The 21,270-nt window shown below is 39.7% G+C and overlaps 2 protein-coding genes and 2 long non-coding RNA genes across 5 annotated transcripts in view; 3 read left to right on the plus strand and 1 right to left on the minus strand.

Moving 5' to 3' along the window:
* LOC117959556 overlaps nt 1-7,353 on the minus strand; it is an 8,589-nt gene extending 1,236 nt beyond the window's left edge. Inside the window, exons 1-2 of the long non-coding RNA XR_004659963.1 lie at nt 7,238-7,353; nt 4,837-4,846 (exon numbers count right to left, since the gene is read on the minus strand). This is a non-coding gene — a long non-coding RNA (uncharacterized LOC117959556). The remainder of the gene's footprint in view (nt 1-4,836; nt 4,847-7,237) is intronic.
* Nucleotides 1,251-9,522, plus strand: tdgf1 (teratocarcinoma-derived growth factor 1). Of its 2 annotated transcripts, none has more exons than XM_034896769.1 (6): nt 1,251-1,641; nt 1,755-1,810; nt 2,801-2,922; nt 5,276-5,390; nt 6,132-6,241; nt 9,123-9,409. In XM_034896769.1, exons 1-6 carry the CDS (start codon nt 1,619-1,621, stop codon nt 9,195-9,197), a joined length of 501 nt encoding a protein of 166 aa, XP_034752660.1. In that variant the 5' UTR covers nt 1,251-1,618; the 3' UTR covers nt 9,198-9,409. The 2 variants fall into 2 exon arrangements, with proteins under 2 accessions (XP_034752660.1, XP_034752659.1); XM_034896768.1 differs by having other exon boundaries at nt 1,259-1,641; nt 2,801-2,998; nt 9,123-9,522.
* A 2,650-nt stretch (nt 9,523-12,172) lies between these two features.
* Nucleotides 12,173-21,270, plus strand: part of LOC117959681 — a 23,838-nt gene continuing 14,740 nt past the window's right edge. Inside the window, exon 1 of the long non-coding RNA XR_004659992.1 lies at nt 12,173-12,218. This is a non-coding gene — a long non-coding RNA (uncharacterized LOC117959681). The remainder of the gene's footprint in view (nt 12,219-21,270) is intronic.
* LOC117959680 (protein FAM240B-like) overlaps nt 20,605-21,270 on the plus strand; it is a 3,997-nt gene continuing 3,331 nt past the window's right edge. Inside the window, exon 1 of the mRNA XM_034896957.1 lies at nt 20,605-20,763. Within this exon, the coding sequence (XP_034752848.1) occupies nt 20,642-20,763 (122 nt within the window). The 5' untranslated portion in view covers nt 20,605-20,641. The remainder of the gene's footprint in view (nt 20,764-21,270) is intronic.

The following is a 21,270-nucleotide window of genomic DNA, read 5'->3' on the forward strand; positions in this document are numbered from 1 at the left end:
GGGAGGTGCAAGGTGAGAAAGAGGGAGAGGAGAAGAGTAAGGTGTTCAAAATAGGGCCAAAAGCAAAAAAGAAAAACTAAAAAAAAACTTTCTTTAATTGCCTTTGACTATTACAAACTGTATTACTTCAGGGAGGGCCATTCAGAGCAAGCTCTCTTTCCCAATGACACTCTGAATACAGCACGGATAAAGAGAAACAGAAACAATCTCAATAACAGTTACAAATAAATAATGTGATCATGAAAATAATCTGCTTATAAAACAAAACCCAAATATACATGTACCAATCACAAAATGAGAGTACACACGAAACAATGAAAACAAATGAGAATCACTGGGATGGTGCCTAGGGAGTGGCAGACCGGGGTGGTGGTTCCCCTCTTCAGAAAGGGGGACCAGAGGGTGTGTGCCAATCACAGGGGTCTCACACTTCTCAGCCTCCCTGGTAAAGTCTACTCCAAGGTGCTGGAAAGGAGGGTTCGGCCGATAGTCCAACTTTACGTCGAAGAGAAAAAGTGCCAGTTGACTCCCAGTCCAAAACTTGAGTCCCCATCTCTGCAACAGACACACAAATACTGTCTGCTTTTAGGCTCTTTGGTCATTTCAGTGTCTATACGGAATAATTTAGAAATACTGTTAAGCAAATACAATCAAACTGAATTACAGGCAGTAAGTACTTACAAACATCTGTGAAAACTCGTTTTTATAGTATAACATCTTCCTTGATGGATGGTGAATCGATCTTATGAGGAACAAAATTAACCATTATCTGAAACGGCCATCATCAGCCTACAAGCTACAATAAAATTGTTATTGTACTTTTCATAGGCTTTGCAATTTTAACATTTGCTAGTTTCTTTTATAGGTCTTAGGTCAGTTAAGTTGTCATTACTTAATTTGAACTCACTAAGCATTACAGATGTTTGAATAAACAGCAATGCATTACTTTTGTTTTCACTACATACAGTAATATGGAGTACGTAGACCTATGCATAAAAGCATATAAGAGAGGAAAAACTAAAATAAAATGAAGTAACTTTCTTTTTGAGTCATGTCTTTCTTGAAAACATTAAAGTGAGGTTTCACTTTGGAATTTTACATTTAAGAATGTTAAACTTTGCAAAGAACGCTATGAGATTGATGAGAAAAATGGTATTTGTCACATGTGGTTTCGTACGTGACCTACAAGAAGTTTTAGGTGAGTTTATTATTGTGGATTCCACGTGAACACATCAGACAGACGGAAACAGAGAGCAATCGGGAGTGGGCGGGGCTTCCGGAGCCCCCTGCACGAGAGTCACCTGAAGAGCAGAGAGAAACCTTCAGAGGAAAGTAACCGCCGCCAGAGGAGGAGGAGAGTCTGTCTAACGAAGCGGAGTCCGCATCTTACGACCGTGAAGTCAACTCACTCACTCAGGAATATATGGACACTTATTACTGACTTTTGGAAACCGCAAAACATAGAGCTGCATAGCGCCCAAATCACCCTAAGCTATTTTTGGAAGTCGTAGCCTAGTAACAGTTTTACCGCCATTGGTCTGGAGGAAAGTGTTTTTAGTTTTATTTATTCACAACTGAGTTGAGACTGTGGATCGGCTTCAGTCTTTCCGGCAAAAAAATGAGTTGGATACAGCTTCTCAGGTGAGTCTGGAGACAGAATGAGACTTTTTGTTTTTACAAAGACTATTTTAGTTTGTTAGGTTTTTCAAATTTGGAGTAGCTAGCTGCTAACGGTGTTGTATGTCTGTTTGCAGGATTGTGCTGTGCGCCGCGACCTGTCTCCGCTGTGCGGCCGCTCTGCCCGCTGCAGGTCGGTAACACCTTCCCCATACACACTCATCTGCTCGGTGGCTGCTAACTTATGAAATCAAATGGAGTTTTTATGTAGGCTATTTAAAAAAAAAATCGAAATTAAGACTCTAAATTAAACAGTAAATCTATTTCGATATTCCAAATCAATTATTTTGACCGGTATTGCCACTGCGATACGATTCACACATTTGAGGGATTGGTCAATATTATTTAACTCGTTTTAATAGAAGAAAAAAAATAAAATATATATATATATATATATATATATATATATATATATATATATATATATATATATATATCGTTGCCATTTGACTAGGCTACCAAACAAAGATTTTCTTAAGGCTATATAATAGGTTTGTCATATTGTTTGCCTTTGACAAATATTGCGATTTTTGATAAAATTGTGCAGACTTAACTCAGAATCTATATCACAACATCATTTGTATTTGCGGCCATGTGTTTGATTGGAAGTTCAAAAACCCTTGCTCACCGTACTTACTGTATCTTATAGCCTACAACATGTATTCATTCATCATTTCAAAGCTGTGTGCAGTTTAAGGTTTCTGGACACATTGTTCCACCCATTCCAACGTTGACAGAAACTAATGCAGACTTGATGCATTTTTTTTTGGGCTTGGTTGGAAACTTAGTCGTGGTCATATTTTCAAATCACCAAGTTTGCTTTTAGAACTGACTTAATGAAACGCCATATGGAATATTGGTATGGTATTACAGCTTTTTTAAATTCTCAAAAAACAATTCGGTCCATAATTCTGTTATCACAGAAACTATTGGGCTCTACTTTAATGCTTTAACTATGTGTGAATGTGTGAAAAAGCTAATGCCACCGGGCTAAACAACTTCGCTGGAGGGAAACCCTGTAACCACATAACATTTTTCAAAACAGCTAGCCATGATTCAAAGTTAGTGTGATGGAGGATTTGACCAATTCTGAGTTTGTTGCTTTTTTTGTTGTTTTTTCCAGGCTGTGAGGGGGACGGGTGTACCAGAGGTCAGACCTCTTTATCACCTGCTCTGTCTTCTTCGTCTTCCGTGTTGGTGAAACCCCAGCAGCCCTCCCAGGACTTCCTGGGCCAGTTTACCCAGGTGAGCTCACCAAACAGTGGGGACCGTAAACACCGCGACGCCAGCGCCGTCCTGCCCTTCATCGGCCTCACAGGCAGTAAGTTCACACTCTAGCTCTGTATGCACAGACAGAGGCGGCAAGCCACAAAAGTGTCATGTTGTAAAAAGGCGGAAAACAATATTTGCTGGCGTGAAGCTTTAAAATTTGACTTGCAAAAGTTAAGAAAATAAGATTTTATGGCCGACGGTCCCCTTTTTTGCGTCATGGACCAGTTTGTGATATTTTTTCCCCTACTAAGGCAACGCCAAGATCCGCCCTTCAATAGCATTTACACACTACCATTGGCCAGGTGTCCCTGCTTACATGTCCAGGTCCTATCCCTTGCCCAATTGGCTATCCTCACCTTAACTGCTTAAGCTGCCTGACCCCAACCAATCAAGTTGCTTTTGAAGGGCGGGTCTTGGCGTGACCATAGCAGGAAAAAATAATTTGGTGACCGGTTTCATGCTGTAGCGGATGAACACAACAGAATAACATGATATGACCAGCATGAAAACAATCAGCGGGATCTCTGCGCTTGTTTCTGTGCAACAAAATTTTTTCAAAGGTTACGTTTTACATTCTGAAGGCTTCATTTCCTCATTTGCTAGCTTCTCGCCTAATATAATGCAGAGTAGGTGTAGGCTTCTCTTCTGTCACGTTCTCCCCCGCCGGCCTTTTCCTTTAAGCAAAAAAACGCTCGGCAAAGACATTTGGTTTAATTTTTTGCAAGTTTGTGGGCTAGGTTGGACGGTAAATATCACGTGAAGTGTGTCAGGAGGAAGAGACAGGAGAGAATCCACTCATTTTCCAGACTCTGATCAAATCAAACGGAAATATATTATTATATCATTATAAGTTGCAATAACCTTTATACAGTAAGTCAAAGGCAGAACATTATTTCATTCTAGTTTTTTTTTGCAATAGTGGCCAAGTTTAATGTCCAAATTCAGTTAAATAAAACCAAAATTTGTTAAAATAAATCTGTTTTTTGTCTTCAAAACTGCAACATAAAATGACTCAGAGGAAAGAACAGTTAAAAATCCATAACGCAGGAAAAGTAGGCTGCACACGGCACATTCCCATTTTTTTTACAGTCTTAAGGTCGGGAAAATACTGTATTTAATATAGTTTGATTGTATTAACATTCTTGTACATGGCTTTGAAAAAAAACAAAGGGGCCACATATGTGTCTCTCAGAATAAAAACTCTCCTAAAAGCAAACGCTCCGATGAGAAGTAGGGCCATGTCAAGCGCCGATGGCTGGTTTTAGTGTTTTTCTGTTATTTTCGGCTGTTTGTTCTGACTCTCGGTGTTTGTCTGTTGATGTGGAGCAGGGGACAGGAATGTCCTGCCAGATGGAGACTCTGGTTTATCTCACAGATACAGGCAGAGGCCCAGGGAGGCTCAAGCCGAGGTCTGAGGGCCCTGCAGCCGCCTTCAGCTGCTCTCATTGGTCTCTGGAAGTAGCAGAGACGTGAAGAGTTTCTGGTTGACTTGTGTAGCCTATGTAGAGTGTAGCAGGACAATTACAAAGCAGCTACCAAATCAAAGCTAAAGGTGCTGGACAAAGTCAAACATTAGATACATGAAGAAATTAATAAGGACAATAAGTAATACAAAAAACAATAAAGTAAAATACTTTTAGCTGTGTTTTTGCTTGTATGAATGAACGCAATCTTTGTTTAGAGTGATTCAAAGACAATACGAATAGAATGCTTTTATTATCGTTATTATTAAGTGCAGTACCTGTGGAATGCGATTGAAGGAATAAAAAGTTTAAACAAATAAAAGAAAAATCCATAACAAAACAAAAACAAATCGTGGACCCGCCTCAAAGGGATAGGAAGGTCCTTCCCCCAGTCAAACGAGAGCTCAAAATCAACAGTTTATACACAAACACTACTCCACTTCACCTAGCTCTTAAGATAAGGAAGAACAAATGGGAACAAGAATAACTGCATCGGTTCGTTCGACTCTACTTCCTCAATGCTGTACTTTTCAAAAGTGCATCATTGTGCATGTCCTGCACTTATGGAATCATTGTATATCCTGCACTTACTGCTATTGCACTTCTGGTTAGACCTAAACGGCATTTCGTTGCCTGGTACCTGTACCTGTGTAATGACAATAAAGTTGAATCTAATTTAATCTACTTGCTTTTACTTTGAATGCAACTTTTTTCCACTTTGATCGATTCGGTCAGATTGTTCCCACAGAAGTACCCCCACCAAATTGAAATACACATACTTTTGAGCTTTGTCCGAGCATACTGTTGTCTCATATTGAAACCGCCTCTTAAGTTATTAACCCCCCTCCCTCCCTGGCTTGTAGGTGCTGAGCAGAGTCGTAGCTGCTGTAAGAACGGAGGAACCTGTATCCTTGGCAGCTTCTGTGCCTGCCCTCCATTCTTCACCGGGAGGAGCTGCGAGTACGACCAGCGCATCAGGTACGCCACAGGAAAAACCACACTCTTCAATCGCTGCTTTAATCAGTAGCTCCCTCAAAACGGGCCGTCGTCGTAATACCCGGGGACCTGTAATACCTGGGGACCTGTAGTCATTTGCAAATATCCTGCCAGAACCTGCCACCTCTGTAATTTGTCAAGTTCCACTGCAAGCAGGGCTGATACTAACCATTACTTTTAATTAGATTCATCTTTCTTTCATTTATGGATTAGTTGGTTGGTCTGTAAAAAGTCAGGAAATGTCACTCAAAGCCCCGAGGTGGCGTCCTCAAATGTCAAAGTTATTCAGGTAACTGTCACAGAAGGCGTGGTCTTGCCTAGCCAGACTTTCCTCCGCAGTGCTGTGGAGGAAGGTCTGGCTGGTCCACACTGCATTCCCAGGATGGGAGAAAAAACGGGCTCTGGTTAATTGGCATTTCATTAAACCAATCACAATTGGCATGGGCGGTGCTAAGCTCCGCACAGAGCCGCTGCAAAAGTTCAACCTTCAGGGATCTGAGGAGCAGTTAACCATAGTCCTCAGAAATCCACCGGAGGTTAGAACGCCAACACAAAGGAGAGGAAGGGGACGGACATCCATACCTGGTTTTATCAGCTGGGTTGGCCAATAGTGTGGAAATGGAAGTTTTGACAGAGCCTTGGTCATAGTGTCAGTAACCTTGAGTGAAATACAGACGTTTCTTATTCTGTGGTTGTTCCATGTTTTTTTCTGTCTGTCCTTAGGAGCTGCGGTTCGATTCCTCACGGCGAGTGGGTTCAGAAAGGATGCTCCTACTGTCGCTGTGGTTACGGCGTCCTGCACTGCTTCCCCCACGTCTTCAACAACGACTGTGGTAAGACACGCTCGCAGACTTGACACTCTTTTTTTGTCCTTTCAAGCAGACGTGTGTTTTCATTAGGGGTGGGGATCACCAGACGCCTCCTGATACGATATTGCGATTTAAAACCATTTTTCCAACTTCTAATTTTTCCCAATTTCAAAGGATGACCCCCCAAAAAGACTTGTTTTTTTCTGAAACATTTCTCTGTTCATCTCACCTCATTTTTTTTGCTGCTGAATGGGATTGTCAAGCAGACAAACAAAATATTAATATTTGGCGCCTGTGTATCGATACAGTATTGTCACAGAAAATATTGCGATAATATGCAGTATTGTTCATTTCCCCCCGACCCTAGTTTTCAGTAAAAAAGAAAAAAGAAAAATCAAACGGCCGAGTGTTAGAGATAGTTTTTTTAGATTCTCTGTATTGTGCAATGATGGAGATCACGTTCGGCTTTATTAGATCCCTCGTCCCGAAGCGCTCATGGACGTCACAGTCAGAGTCTGTGCTCATTCAGGCCTGAGACTGAGTTTGTAGTTTTCCGCGCTGTACCCAGCTGCCGCGTTTTCCACATGAATGAAGAGTCAAAGGTGTTGCCGACGCCCCAACGGCCCGGCCGTCTGTTGGAAAACGCTGTCGTTCACACTTCCCATCCCAAACAAATCAACGACCGGGGTGTTCACAGTGAAATCCCACTGAGTGTAAACGCACCTATGAACGACCACTAGCCCTGCCTGCTCATTTGCAGTTGAAGGCTTTTATTCCACAATGTAAAACACTCTCTTACACAAACATCCCACAGCGTGCACGCAAGACTTCCACATTAAGCTTCGCTGTCTTACCTTTGATTTTTGTCCTGTTTTTTCTGGGTCAAACTACTGCTTATTTGAATTTTTTTTTCAGTTTTGATGAGATTTTTGTGTGTGTCCCACGTTTTTGTAGCGTTTGCAACGGTCTTTATCTTTTTTTTCTTCATCAAATGCTTCAAAATTGAAATAAAACACCCACATTCAGTGAAAGTAGTGACCTGATAATTTATTTTACCCGTGAAGAGTAACGGTTAAATGCAACCCTCCACGTCTTTTTTTTTATTTTATTTTTTTAATTTTGTTGACAGAAAACCAAAATTTGTGATATAGTCACTTTTTGAATATGGGTCAAATTTGACCCGAGAGTTAAGGACTTATGTTTACCCTGGCTTTGCCGCCAACCCTCTGATTGGCTGAGCTGGTAGGGGCAGCTAGAACAGGAAGATCAAAACCTTTTGGGGCTGCAAAAACTACCCGCAAAATTTTTGGTCACACATTGATTTACATTTACACATTATAATATATCATTTTAATTTTATTCCAGGCTTCTGGCAAAAAAATATAAGTCTTCCTATTCACTGAATCGGGGTCGTGTGTTTATAGTGGGGCTCTGGGGGCCAGTCAGGTGACCGACAATCAGACTTGTGGGCGTGTTTTGAGGCGGTGTAAGAGTCCCTTACAGGAAACCCCCCGGCCTCGATCTCTGCCACAAGAACGTTTAAAACACTGAGGGTAAAAAATGCAGAAGAAAAAAAAAAAAATAGGATCTGCAAGCACTGAACGGCCCGGGAGTTTGTGAAACAGACGACTGTTTCCTGTCTCTTCCCTTTCTCTGTGAAATGAAGCTGCCTTTAAGCGCGGAAATGTCGAGATAATTTAAAGGAAAACAAGAACTGTGAAATACCCTGTACTTGTGCTAGAATAATTCACCCAAATGAATCATTCAAGTGACACTTCCTTGAGCCCGATGTCAACTACGGCTGCGCAATATAAGGAAATTATCAATTTCAATTATTTTGACTGATATTGCGATATGATTAACAATATTAGAGAGAATGATCATTTTCATTTTAGTATCATTAGTCATTTTCATTGAAAAAATACCAAAATCTAAAACATAAAAATGATAATAGTGTGATTTTTGTGAGGACCTGTACCAAACAAAGATTCATTTTTTCTGTAGTTTGTAGGATATGATACGATAGGTCGGGACATCTCCGCAGCAACACAATACTTCATACAGAATAGTTTGACACATATTGCCTTTAACCCCTAATTGGGCGCCATTTGCCATGGCCCTAATGTTAATGCGACCCAAATACAGGAAGGAGGTGTTATTTTTACTTTTGAAGTTTGTTCATTAGTTGTAAATAGCAAGTCACAAAGCATTTACGGGTTTTACCCAGACAGCCATATTTACCAGAATGACTTCTTTTCCAGATTGTAGTAGATAACTTTCACATTGTTTTATTCCACTTTCTTGATGGGATGTATTTTCATGCCTAAACAGTATACACTTTCTAGTGAAAACCATGGATTTAAGCAACTAAAGAATGCAAGGCAACATGACATGAAGTAAAGCATCATTACAGCAAACGCAAGTCCAAGAAAACAAATGTAGTATAGATAAGTAACCTTAAATCCTTGAATACTGCTATAATAGAAACATAACATAAATGGTACTAAATAGGCCTGCACGTTATAAAATTGCAATCTCAATTCACCCTGTTCACAATTTGTTCAATAACTTTTGATATTGAATGAAATTTAAATGACAGGTTCTTATTTAATTTTACGCCATACGCTACTACTTTCTCTGTGAGTTTTAAACATAGACTGTATAAAATAGGTTTGTGGGGATGCGCAATGTGCTATTGATGCCAAAACCAACTCTGTCTGGTACTGGCAGTTTGTTTTGTTATGGTCCAAAAATTGTGATTGAGATTTTTCCCCGAATCGTGCAGGCCTAGTCCTAAACACTATACAAAACCCATGAAACGTTAACCAGAGTGTAGTGTGTTGAGACAGAATGTCAGTGAAAGGTGATGAAAGGGGACACTAACGTTTTCTGTCTTTCTCCCCAGATGACTCGGAGGAGGTGCGTTGGTATCGATCGTCCGCCGTCAGGACAGTCGGGCCGGGCCGTTTCCTGTTTCTGACGCTGCTTCTTCCCCTGCTTCACCTTCTCTGATGGGTTTAAAAAGAAACAAGAAAAAACATCAGAGCTTTACAAGCTTCAAACTAATATTTATTTTATGTTTTTTCTTCCTAATGCTACAGTCGGGGAGGAGTAAATAGTCTGAAAACTGTAATTTAGGCAATGTTCCATTATGAGGGAAGACATCCTACTTTCACGGTTTGTTTAATACAGATTATCTGGACTTTAACCGCTGCCGTTAGACTGTTTTGGTGCGGTGGTTTTGGTGTTCATTCATGTTTAGGCCCCGACACCTCCAAATTATGAGCATATGAAATGTGTGTCCAGCTTTTTGAGGACTTCACCCGCACCACTCGGTCCAACTTTAACAAATTTTAAATTCGACCATGAAGTTGCACTTGAACACACCACGAGGACTACATCCCAATGTCCAACAAACCTGCACGGTCTGTGGTGGAGGCAAATTTAAGGATTCGGTACTGTGCTGTGATGAAGAGCAGGCGGAGAACTTCACACATGAATTCCCGCCCTGTCTCTTTTTAAAACCTCTAAAAGTAGGGCTGCACGATATGAGGAAAATATCCCACTGCGATCACATTGACTGATACTGCAATTGACGTTCCCTTCAATGATGTTGAAGGGAAGGAACACGTTTGTGTCATTCTCATTTTCATTGACTAATAATTAATCATGAAAAATTTAAATGGTTTTTTTTTTTTCTATAGTCTGTAGGATTTGTAGGCCGGGACATCTTTGCAGCAACACACTACTTTACTATGAATGGTTCGAAACAGATTTGGTCTTTATCAAACATATTCTGTAATTTGAATATTGGACCAGGCCATGTTGCGATTTCAATAAATTTTGCAGCCTTATCTAAAAAGGGACCCAGCAGTGAAAGAAGTTCAGACGTTTGTCTCTTTGCTTCTTCAAACCTTTTCCTTCCAGTGGAAGGCCGTCTGGATCTACAGTGGCTAGAAGAACAAAATGGACGGGAAAGAAGCTGTACATAAGATTTTTTGGGGGTGTAATTTCATGCTTTGGATAGCATAATGTGATTATATTTTTCTTCTTTGTAAAAAGATGCAGTTTTTAAGTTTTGTGTCCTCTGTTTGTATGAGCTGGTTGTGACATTTTGTCCTTTCTAAATATAAAACGTGTGTTGACGATGGGTTTATGAAATTGTTGAGTTGCACATGTTAAGTGTTTGTGTTGTAATAGTCTCAGGAAAAAAAAGTTTACATCATGAAAAATGAATGTTATACTGGGAGAAAAAAAACACATTAAAGTTAACCCTTTTTAAAATGAAAAACATGCTTTTATTAGCAAATGTTTCCAAGTAATTATTAATAACAAATACTTTTTGTGATTTACAAACTGAATCTTCCCTTAAATATCTCTCTGTTTCTCTCTCTCGCTTTCTAGCTTTATCGGCATGAACAAGAAAGCATGTTGTTGCCAAAGCAGTTACAGAAAATTCATTTATAGTACATATCACTATTTAAATACATACAGTAGGTGTCACATAGATTCTATGCACAACATACTATATAACAAAATATAATACTTTTGTACAATATAATTACTGACCAATCCCAAACCAATGTGTAATGTTGGGATGTTCTAGTGGTGAGTCCCTCAGATCCACTTCTAGTAGAACTACCAGCTGCTCTTCTATTTTTGGGGCTATTTTTCCAAAGTGTGATCTATCAGTGAAGAGAAATGTCCTCATCTCCCTCGCCCCCCCCCCTCTCTCCGTTATCTGGAGGTATTTTCAGTGGGAGATCTGCCTGCCTCTTATCTCCAGAGTTTATTGATGAGGTTGCGATTGATTATCAGCTGCTCGCTTATCTTACACAAACACATCAGCTGTTGCTCTGCAGTCCGTAGCCCTGCCAGCTGCTACAGCTCGCAGCTCTACAATTAACTGTCAAAATGAAAGTAATTAGTTGTAGGGAAATTGGGCTTAACCCTTTCGTTGCCCTCCCCACACACATTTGACCCTTTTAATGGTTTATCTCACTTATTTTGCTGCTTTTTTAAAGACTTTGATGCTTTAGTTTTTACCACTGCCAGTACAGTAAACACATCAACTGATTGCCACTAGTTCTACACTTATTTTGGGAATTAATCGTCCATTTATGTGAAATTACATCTAATTTTTGTTTAAATTATAGAAATCCTCTCGGGAGCCAAGGCTACGGTGGTGGCAGCCTTCACAATGTTATTGGCATGAAGATCGGTTCGCCTTAACTGGAAAAGCCACAATTACGTTGTCTGGCTGAGAGATGTAATGCAGCACTTGAAACTGGAGAAATTAAGATTAATACTGCCAGGCTCTGCTGTTAAATTTGAGGAAAATAGGGTGTCCCTTCATAGTCTAGTCTATGGTCTATATTTCCTCTCATGCGACTATTAGTCCCTAGTCATTGTCATTATGTTTATTCAGATGTATGTATATATATATATATATATTTTAAACCAAATCAATTCATCCTTTCACATTGGTATATTGGTACTGGTAAACAACTATTATTATTTTATTTATTAATGTAGTAGTACAGAGCAGTACAACAGAGTAAGTACGGTGGCATATAGAGCCAAGCGTGGGGGGGTTGGGGGTGTCAGGGTGGGTTCCGGGCCTAGTTAATAAGGCTAGTGGCGGATGGGAAGAACATCTTGTCCGATCGACTAATGCCTTGGTCGCGGTTATCTGTTCCATATTTTAAAATTAACGTGCTGTCGATATCTTCTATGACAGACGCGATGGAGAAAGATACGCATCTCAATTCTCCAGCGGCAGCCATCTTTGTTGTGAACAAATTCAACCCTATTGCTCTTTGGTGACGATTGATTACGTTACTGTTGATCGTCTGTCCATCATTGTATAAAGCCCACCCTGACAATCTGATTGGTCCAAACAGCTCTGGTAGGAGCACAGTTGCATCGTCCAGACTCAAATTCTCAACCTTAATAGTTGTGGGCGGGGCTAAATTCGACTGGCATCCAGGCTAGGTACCTTGTAAAGTTAGGCCTTTTCCCGGTGATTCCCAACCTAGGGTTTGGGCCCCTGTAAAGGGTCACCTGATAAATCTAAGATTAACCAGAAAAAAGAAACAACAAAGTTCTGCTCCACATATTCCATTCAGTCCTTTTAATTTATAGAGTCACTTAGCAACAGAAGTTCTCAGGACACTTACCATATCGAGCAGGTCCAGACCACCTTATAATTTGCAGATACCCATCTTTTTTCCAATTTGTTCCTTTTTTGTTAATTGTTACCTAAATGAAGCCATGTGAGAAGTTTAGTGGGGAGATGTCTCTTTACTGGAATGCTCTCAGATATCTAAAACATGGCCCAACCAGGCACTGGTCAAAGTGACACACCAGAAAAAAATTCAATCAATTTGCAGTCAACCAAGCCTGTTGTGGCCTTTGGTTTATGTATAGGGTGAAACAAAGCAGTAACTATGTTACTGAAAGAGAGAGCACAAGGAATGAGATAGAGGAAGAGGAAAACAAGAGGAGGCAAAGTGGATGCATAGCAGAGCTTTTGTGGAGAAAGCCACAGCTTAATCCCAAAATAATCCGACTGTAATCTCTCTTTTGTTATACACCAATCCCATATAACAACTTGCTAAAGCCAGTTTCAGGATTGGATGTGTAACATCTGTAAAGAATATCTGGAAAATGGGATTTAAATGTCTGCGGGCTTCTGAGCGTTCTGTTAGTCAATCTCAAGGTGAGGTTAACAGGATTGGATGAGGTTTTTTTCTAAGCTGCAGGGGGAGATGGAGAAGCCTGTGGAGGGTGAGGAGGAGCAGCAGGAGATCAGCGCAAATTTCAAGGGATTGAGGAGGATGTGAATAAGGGGAGAAAAGATGAATGACTTCATCCCCTGTTTTCCATGTCCTCTTGTTACTTTACTGACACCCCATCTTCTCATGCGTCAATGCTTGACTATCATGGCAATGAAGAACCCAGAGGGAGGGAAAAGCACAGCATTCCATCGCTAGACTGCAACTGCAGCTAACACAGAGGTGAAACACATGGTCGTTCCAGAGTTGAGAAAAGCAATGGAAGAGAAAGTAAAGAGATAAATATAAGGAAGAGGAAACTGTGCGAGTGTGTGTTTCTCGTCTCTTCAGGTTCATCAAACATTTTACTAATAGTTAGCCTGAAATCCAGACCCAAATCCAGAAAGATTAAGGGTCTGGCATCATTTTGATGAAAGTCGGCCATCTCGAGGGGTAGGACCAAGCGTGCATTTTAAAATCTCACTGCACGTAATTGGATAACACTACAACCAATCCCAACAAAACACGGGGTGACGTATCCAGAGCCCCATACGCTTAGCTACATTAATGTAATTGGTGCAGCTCGCCTCTGGCCCCGCCTATATCTGAAACACCGATATGATTGGTGCATATAGTTAATGAGCAGCATTACTCTACGCCAGAGTGAGTCACTGAGTAAATTTAAATCGTGCTCTCACAGGAACTCTGGATTTCCAGAGTAGAATCAAAGTAAACCTGAAATTATTAATCCCAAAAATGGTTTCTGTCATTCTGGGGGTGGGGGGTCTGATCACGCTGATGTCTGCTCAAGTGTTTCTTTTTCTGATAGTTTTTAATTATTCATTTGACGATAGAAAAACAAGGCGAAACGTCATGATTTGAGCGCCGTGACCCGCAATTGGTAGGGCATTCTTAGTAAAAACAGCATTTTAGGAGAATTATGACTAAGTATACCAACATGAATGTCATTTTGTGCATTCAAATCAACATTAATGTAAACTTAGAGGACACACATCACGCTTGAGATGGAGAAGACTGAAGGATCAAAGGGAGGAAGGCTGTATGTATAGCCTCTGATTGGGTGGATTGGTTGCACCTGAAGGGGGCGGTTCCTGTTTGATTTAACGTCCCTGCCTCAGGTGTGGTGAGATGGCTTCTGTTTGGGGACTTTTTAACAAAATCCCATTCAATCCTGTAATAAAATTAAAAGCAGTTTTGGCATATTAACACTCCTGTTGTCGGGTCAAATTGACCCGTTTTCCTATATCAGTGTTCTTTTTAACTACCCAGTTGTAATTACCCCAAATAACATGATTGATTACACAAAACGCTCTTTTGGGAGATTTTGATGGGTAATTTAGGGGCGTCTCATGCAATTTTGTAGCATTTGAAAAAAGAAATTGAAGTGGTTTTGAAATAGTGTTGAGTAGAAGTTGACACATTCCAGTCTGGTATTATCCATCAACATCCATTCCTTTGATTTTAGTTGAAATGATTCCTAATTTCTGCTTTTCTAACTCAAACATTGGGTATAATTTCCAATAAATGAGGTGTATTGACCATAAATTCAAAAAATACCTGTAAAACTAAAGTTAATAAGTTAGTGTTACGTAGTGTTGAAAACATCAAAAAAAGTGACAAACATCTAAAAAAGTGTCAAAAGTGTTGAAAAAAATGGACAAAAATGTAGGAAAAGTTATTAATATTTATAAAAAGCATCAACAAAAGTGTTGATTTTCAATTCCGACATGAAGACAACACCAGGGTTAACCCTCATTAACTTTTTCAATATTTGTTGACTTTTTTTGAGCCTTTTGAAATTTTTTCTTTTTTTTTTTACATTTGTCACTTTTGACTTTTGTCACTTTATTTGACATCTTTCTCTCTTTTCTCTTTTATCAATTGTTTTTTGCTCTGAATGCGATACAATTGACAAAAAATACACAAATTCAATGAAAGTAATAAATTCCAAAAATAACTGTAAAACTAATGTTAATAAGTTAGTGTCGTAGAGTTAAAAATAAAAAAAAGTGAAAAATGTGTTAAATGAAAACCTTTTGATTATGGCCTACTCTTTGTGGTCTCAAATGTTATTTTTTTGCATTTGGCATACGTTTTTATGTTATGCTTGTCCTTTTCTTTATTGTTATGAATTTGCAAATAAAGTATTGATAAAAAAAAGTAAAGTCACTGCAGGTTTCATCAAATAAATCTAAAAACGTTAACATCAGGGAGAAAACATTAACATCCATAAATCTGCCAACTAGGCTCTGCATGTGTGGCTATCGTTGATTTAACAATTTAAACGTTAAACGTTCAATCAATTGCATCATGCAATAAATCACAATTTTGTATTCTGAACATCTGAATTTCATTTTGGACACACCGAGGCATGAGACGGGAGGCATGACACGGGAGGTCTCCAGGCTGCATTAATACACTCGCGGAATGAATGGAGGTCTATGGAGCTATACGCCTCAAAATCCCCTTTTGTTATGATATAATTTTTTGTCTAGTAATTTGAATGTAGCATTTTTGAAAGATGAGGCTAAACCCCAATTTCCACCAACTGTGGAACGTCTGTCCATCTGCTCCAGAACGGGGGCGGAGTCATTAGGTTTTCATTAAAGTCAATGTGTGTATTTCCACTGACTGCACAACAGCTGCGTCCCAACTCCGTCCCAGCTCCGGCGGTCCCCTGCCCTCCGGAGCAGATATGCAGAGCTTCTGTTTTGCCGGACACCGGAGAGCTCCGCAGCAATTCAGCACAATTCAGATTGTGCGGGACAGGAAGTTGAGCACACAAACAAAATAAAACATCTGGTTGATTTTCAAAACAAAATTGAGCGTGCTCACGGCGGATCATGTCTCCCTACACTATCACTACACCTTGAAAACACAGCGCAGAGTAGTTTCCTCTCTACTCCTCTGGATGGAAACTAACTGTTCTTGGTTATTTTAGTTCTATTCTACGATTTGTCACGAGATCGCGTTGGTCCTTGAGACTCTGCAACAAATCTGGACCTGGTGGGTGTTGACGTACGGCGGAGCACAGAGCCAACCTTGTTTGATTTCTTTGACCCTCCTGTCCTGAATTTGAACCCTTTAAAAAATGTCTATAACTGAAATGTGGATTTCTTTTTAAACCAAATTTCCACAAAAGTTAATTGGAATCCATACAACACTCTTTGCAAATACAATTTATCACGTTCATTCCTGACTAAACTCATCTGTACGTTCCTCTGATCTTAATTGTTAGTCAAAATCATTCTTAATATCTGCTTTTTTAACTCAAATATTAGGTCTAATTCTATAGATACGAGGGTTATTGACCCCGAATTACAAAAGGTACTGTACAGCTAGTGGTAGTAAGATGGTGTTAGTGAAAACTAAAAACTAAAAGTCTGAAAAAGGGACAGAAATGTCAGATTTTTGTCTGTTGTTGACTTGGGAGGACAACACAATGCGCTTTGAATGCCATCAAGCGGGATCTCTGGTTGGGATCAGTCCTTCACTGACGAATCAGCATTCATTAGCAGAATGTTAGGTTGTTATGGGCAACAACGACTCAACCTGTAAGAAATCAAAAGGACGTAAGTAATCGTTAATTCTAGCTCAGTAGACGACGCCCACAATCACCCCCCGGCGGAACTCTCGTGGAACTTTGACCAAATTCAGTACAATGGAGCCAAATAGGGAGTGACCAGGCTCTCCGTAAACGGGCTCTGAATGTTCCTATATGGCTGTTTTTCTCACACCATGAAGAGTTGACTTTGTATATACGTGGTTCTCACAGGACATTGCCACTACAAACATCTGATGATCTACAGAATCTGATGGGTTGCTTTAAATTAAACTACCCAACATAAAGTAGTTAAACCTAGTACAGCAATACACCTCTACAGCAGTAAAATACAGTATTATTTATCCAGAAACATCAAATATGTGGGAACATTTATCGGATATATGGGAATTGATGAAGGGTTGCAATCAGGAGACGATGAGGAAGACTTTAAAGATGACGAGTCCAAGGATTTCAAATCATTTGCAGCTTCATTCAAACAGTGAACCAACTTTCATGACACAGCGAGCCGATGCCGTACACACACGAATGTCAAAACAAGAGTGACCGATGAATATCAGAATAACTTCTTGTCCTGCAGCGGTCAGTTGATCTATTTCTGTGAAACAGTTTTTTCGACACAGCTCCTTATTTGCGAGACAGTCCTAATAGCTTCCACATTCGTGCACCCTAGTGTCCGCTTCACGTTGACTCTGCCCTAACAGCTCCCTCTGAATGGTTTACTGCATTGTAACTTCCACATGCATGAATATCAGCCTATCAGGAATATTCCATTGCACAATCCATTCTTTTTTAAGTCCATTGGTTTTTTGTTTTGTTTATCTGCACTTACATGAAATACATAGAACACATTTTAAAACAAGTTAGGGAGAGAAGCCTCCCCCTATCACAAAAGAAGGGGGGAAATATCCAACTAAAACAATGCAAACATACACAAAATGTATCGATATATCAGGAGATTATACACAGAAGCAAGAAAAAGACAAGGCAAACAAAAATATAAGGCTTTGATGCAGCTCTCAGTCTCGGCCCCCCATCGCTGGCAACCCAAATCTCAACGTCCCCCTCCCCATAATGCACCACACCTGACCCTACCCCCATGATCACAGGTAGGCCCATTGGGAACAACGAGCTATTTGAGCTTTGTGAAGGCGCACACATTCACAAAATGGGTCGCAACACAAGTTGAAAATACGGACCACTGGCTGTCGGGTGAGGAAACATGAAAGAAAAAAGTTTTTTTCATTGGCGCTCCAAAATTACGAGGAGTCCAGAGAGTGTTGGAGGAGTTGCTGGTTCCCTATGAAGACTAGTAAGGAATTGCCAGGATTAGATTTCTCCAGATTTGTATTTTTTGGTGATTTCATGTGACAAGTACATTGAATTGATTATATCAAATATGTAAACAGATATATATAATAATAACATCCTGTTTTATTAACACACACCCACAGACATGCTACTGTCAGCTGTTTTAATCTCTGTCGTGCTGATCAGCTGGAATAAAAGTCATTGGTGTGTGTGTTTGTGTGTGTGTGTGTGTTTGTGTGTGTGTGTGTGTGTGTGTGTGTCTGCTTGTGTTTTGTGTGTGTGGCACGATATCAAAGTTTTGTCATGCCTTCCCTCTGACTCGCCTGTTGAGGGATTTTGTTAGCAGAGTCACATTAAAAAGTCTCACGTTAAAATGCAAACACACACACACACACACACACACACACACACACACACAAAGTCATTGCTATGACATTAGATGATACTGCCATTAGGGTATATTAGTAGCTCTGGGAACACACTTGGTGTGTGCCATCACTGTGACATTAACAGGCAGCTCTACTCCAGCAGCTGCGGTGTTAATGAGAAAGAGAGAGAGAGAGATAGCAAGAGAGAGCGATAGCGAGAGAGAGAGATCGAGAGAGAAGTAAAAGAAAAATCCTGTCCCCTAGAAATGATGTTATATACGGGTACTACTTAATTTTTTTCCCAATTTCCTTTCACGTTAGGGGAAATTGTGTTTTTTAGTTCTGTTTATTGGCAACGTGTATACCATTAAAGGCAGTGCAATGTTTTTGCGGATGGTGGACATATAAAGTCTAGAATTTTCACACCAAAGACCATGAGTGGTTGGTTTTAGGTACCAGTGTACTTTAGATAAAGTCGGGGGAAAATAGTGTATGTCATATCTCATATCTTTTATTCATATATTACGCTACTTTTGTGAACCCGAGACCTTTTCTAAACGCATTTCAAGCCCAAGTATGTGTAGTTGGTTTTCACAAGAGATTTGAGAAATGTTTCCACTTTAGGGCCAAATAATCTCTTTAATCATCGCTCTGGAACACCGTTGGGCGTCACTGTACGGAAAGCTGAGATTGTTCTGAACATTTTGACAAGAGACACACGGGGATTAGGCTGTATGCTAATTCCCTTATGAGGAGCATTCAAGGCGTTATCCATAAATCCCCTTACACCTCTGAGGGTTGGTACATTTGCTGGCAATGGCAACACAACACTAGTGATTTGGCACGTCACTTCATGAATTTGTCATGAACTTCTGTCAAATGCCACACCTTTAGTTTTTTTTTTTACATGCTTTTTGCTATAACTGTGTAGTCTCCAAGCTCAGGTACCATCACCGTGACATCATCAGGATTCTTTAGTCAGACTTTGGAGAACTCTCCTTATGGGTTATCTAATCTTCATGAAGAATAACTGTTACAGCACGGATCAGAAACATCTCCTAAAAGATCGGTCGAACAACTGAATAAAGGAGGAGAAGAAGGGAGGTCGGAGAAGAAGAGTAAAATGAAGGGAGAGGAGAGAAGATAACTAGAGAGGGGAGGAGTCAAGGGAGCAGATAAAAGAGAAAAGAAAAGAGAGAAAAGAGAACAGTAGGAGTTGCGAAACCTAAAGAGGTGTAAAAAATAAGAAAAGAAGAGATGAGGAATTACTAATGAGTGAAATAGAAGAGGAGAGAAAAGACAAAAGGGATAACGGAGAGAAAAGGATTTCACACACAGCAGTAAGTAACCACGGCAGGTTCATTTCATCAGTGTTTATGGGACAACTCAAACATCAGATTTGATTTTAACCCTCATGTTGTCCTCGGGTCAAATTGACCCATTTTCCTATACCAGCGTTCTTTTTAATTCCCCAAAATAACATGATTGATTCCAAACAACGCTCTTTGGCAAGTACAAATCTCTACTTTCATTAATTTTGAGGTGTACTAATCAATTTTATGGCATTTGAAAACAAATTGAAGTGTTTTTGAACTAGTATTGAGTAAAGTTGACATATTCCAGTTTGTGATTATCCATCAACATCCATTCCTTTAAATTAGGTCTCAATAATGCATAATTTCTGCTTTTCTAACTCAAATATTGGGTATAATTTCCAATAAATGAGGTTTATTGACCATAAATTCAAAAAATAACTGTAAAACTAAAGTTAATAAGTTTGTGTTACGTGTGTGGAAAACATCAAAAAAAGTGACAAACATCGAAAAAAAAGTGTCAAAAGTGTGACGAAAAGGGACTAAAATGTAGGAAAAAGTTATAAACATTGATAAAAAGCATTTACAAAAGTGTTGATTTTCAATTTTGACATGAAGACAACACCAGGGTTAACCCTGGTGTTGTCTTCATGTCTTCAGTGTTTTTGCCACTTTTTCAAAAAAAAATATTTTTTATTTATCACTTTTGACTTTTGTCACTTTGACATCTTTCTCTCTTTTCTATTTTATCAATTGTTTTTTGCTCTGAATGCAATGCAATTGACAAAAAATACACAAATTCAATGAAAGTAGTGAACTGATTATTTATTTAACTTGTGAGGAGCGTTGTTGGGTACCATCCACGTTACTTTTTTGGACAATTTGTTTGAAAAAAACCCCACACATTTCTGATATAGAAACCATTTGGAAAGGGGTCAGATTTGACCCGAAGACACCGGGAGGGTTAAGGATGAAGAATGGATCATTCTTCAAACATGCAGAGCTTTTCTGCTGCAGAAGAGATATCTGCCTGATTGTGACAGCAGTTTGTCCCCCCCCCGTGTTGTCAGGCGATGAACACAGCTCGGATTCACGACCAACAGAAGCTGAAGTCCTTCTGGGAGCAGAAGATCGAGCAGCACAGCGAGCAGAGGGACGAGGAGGAGGACCGCAGGAGGAGCAGCGCTTTGGCACGGTCCGCAGAAACAGTTATTGCCCCATATCTGTCATCCTAAATGCACAAATACTGTATGTAGTCCTGTGTGGTCAGCTAATGGGTTACAAACCCAGATAAAGTAAGGTCAACCACTGTTTTGTCCTCCCCGGTCAAAAACAGACAAAAAATTGTCATTTTTGTCCCTTTTTCAGACTTTTTTGTTTAGTTTTCACCAGCACCACCTTACTACCACTAGTTGTAGCGTACTTTTTGGAATTCATCGTCAATAACCCTCATTTATATAGAATTATACCTAATGTCCATCCATCCATCTTCATCCGCTTATCCGCGTACTTGTGTACCAACCCAACTCTGACGGATTGGGGAGTGGAGTGATTGATAGTGGTCATGAAATCTTGATTTATTCATAATGTATTAATATTACTGTGAAAATTGTGTTGACAAACTAATGTATGGTCTTTCAACAATTTGAAGTGAACAATATAACAATTTATGAAACATATAATATATATTATGTCATGTGGT

Source organism: Etheostoma cragini, chromosome 16, assembly GCF_013103735.1.
Source record: "Etheostoma cragini isolate CJK2018 chromosome 16, CSU_Ecrag_1.0, whole genome shotgun sequence".
Lineage (NCBI taxonomy): Eukaryota > Metazoa > Chordata > Actinopteri > Perciformes > Percidae > Etheostoma > Etheostoma cragini.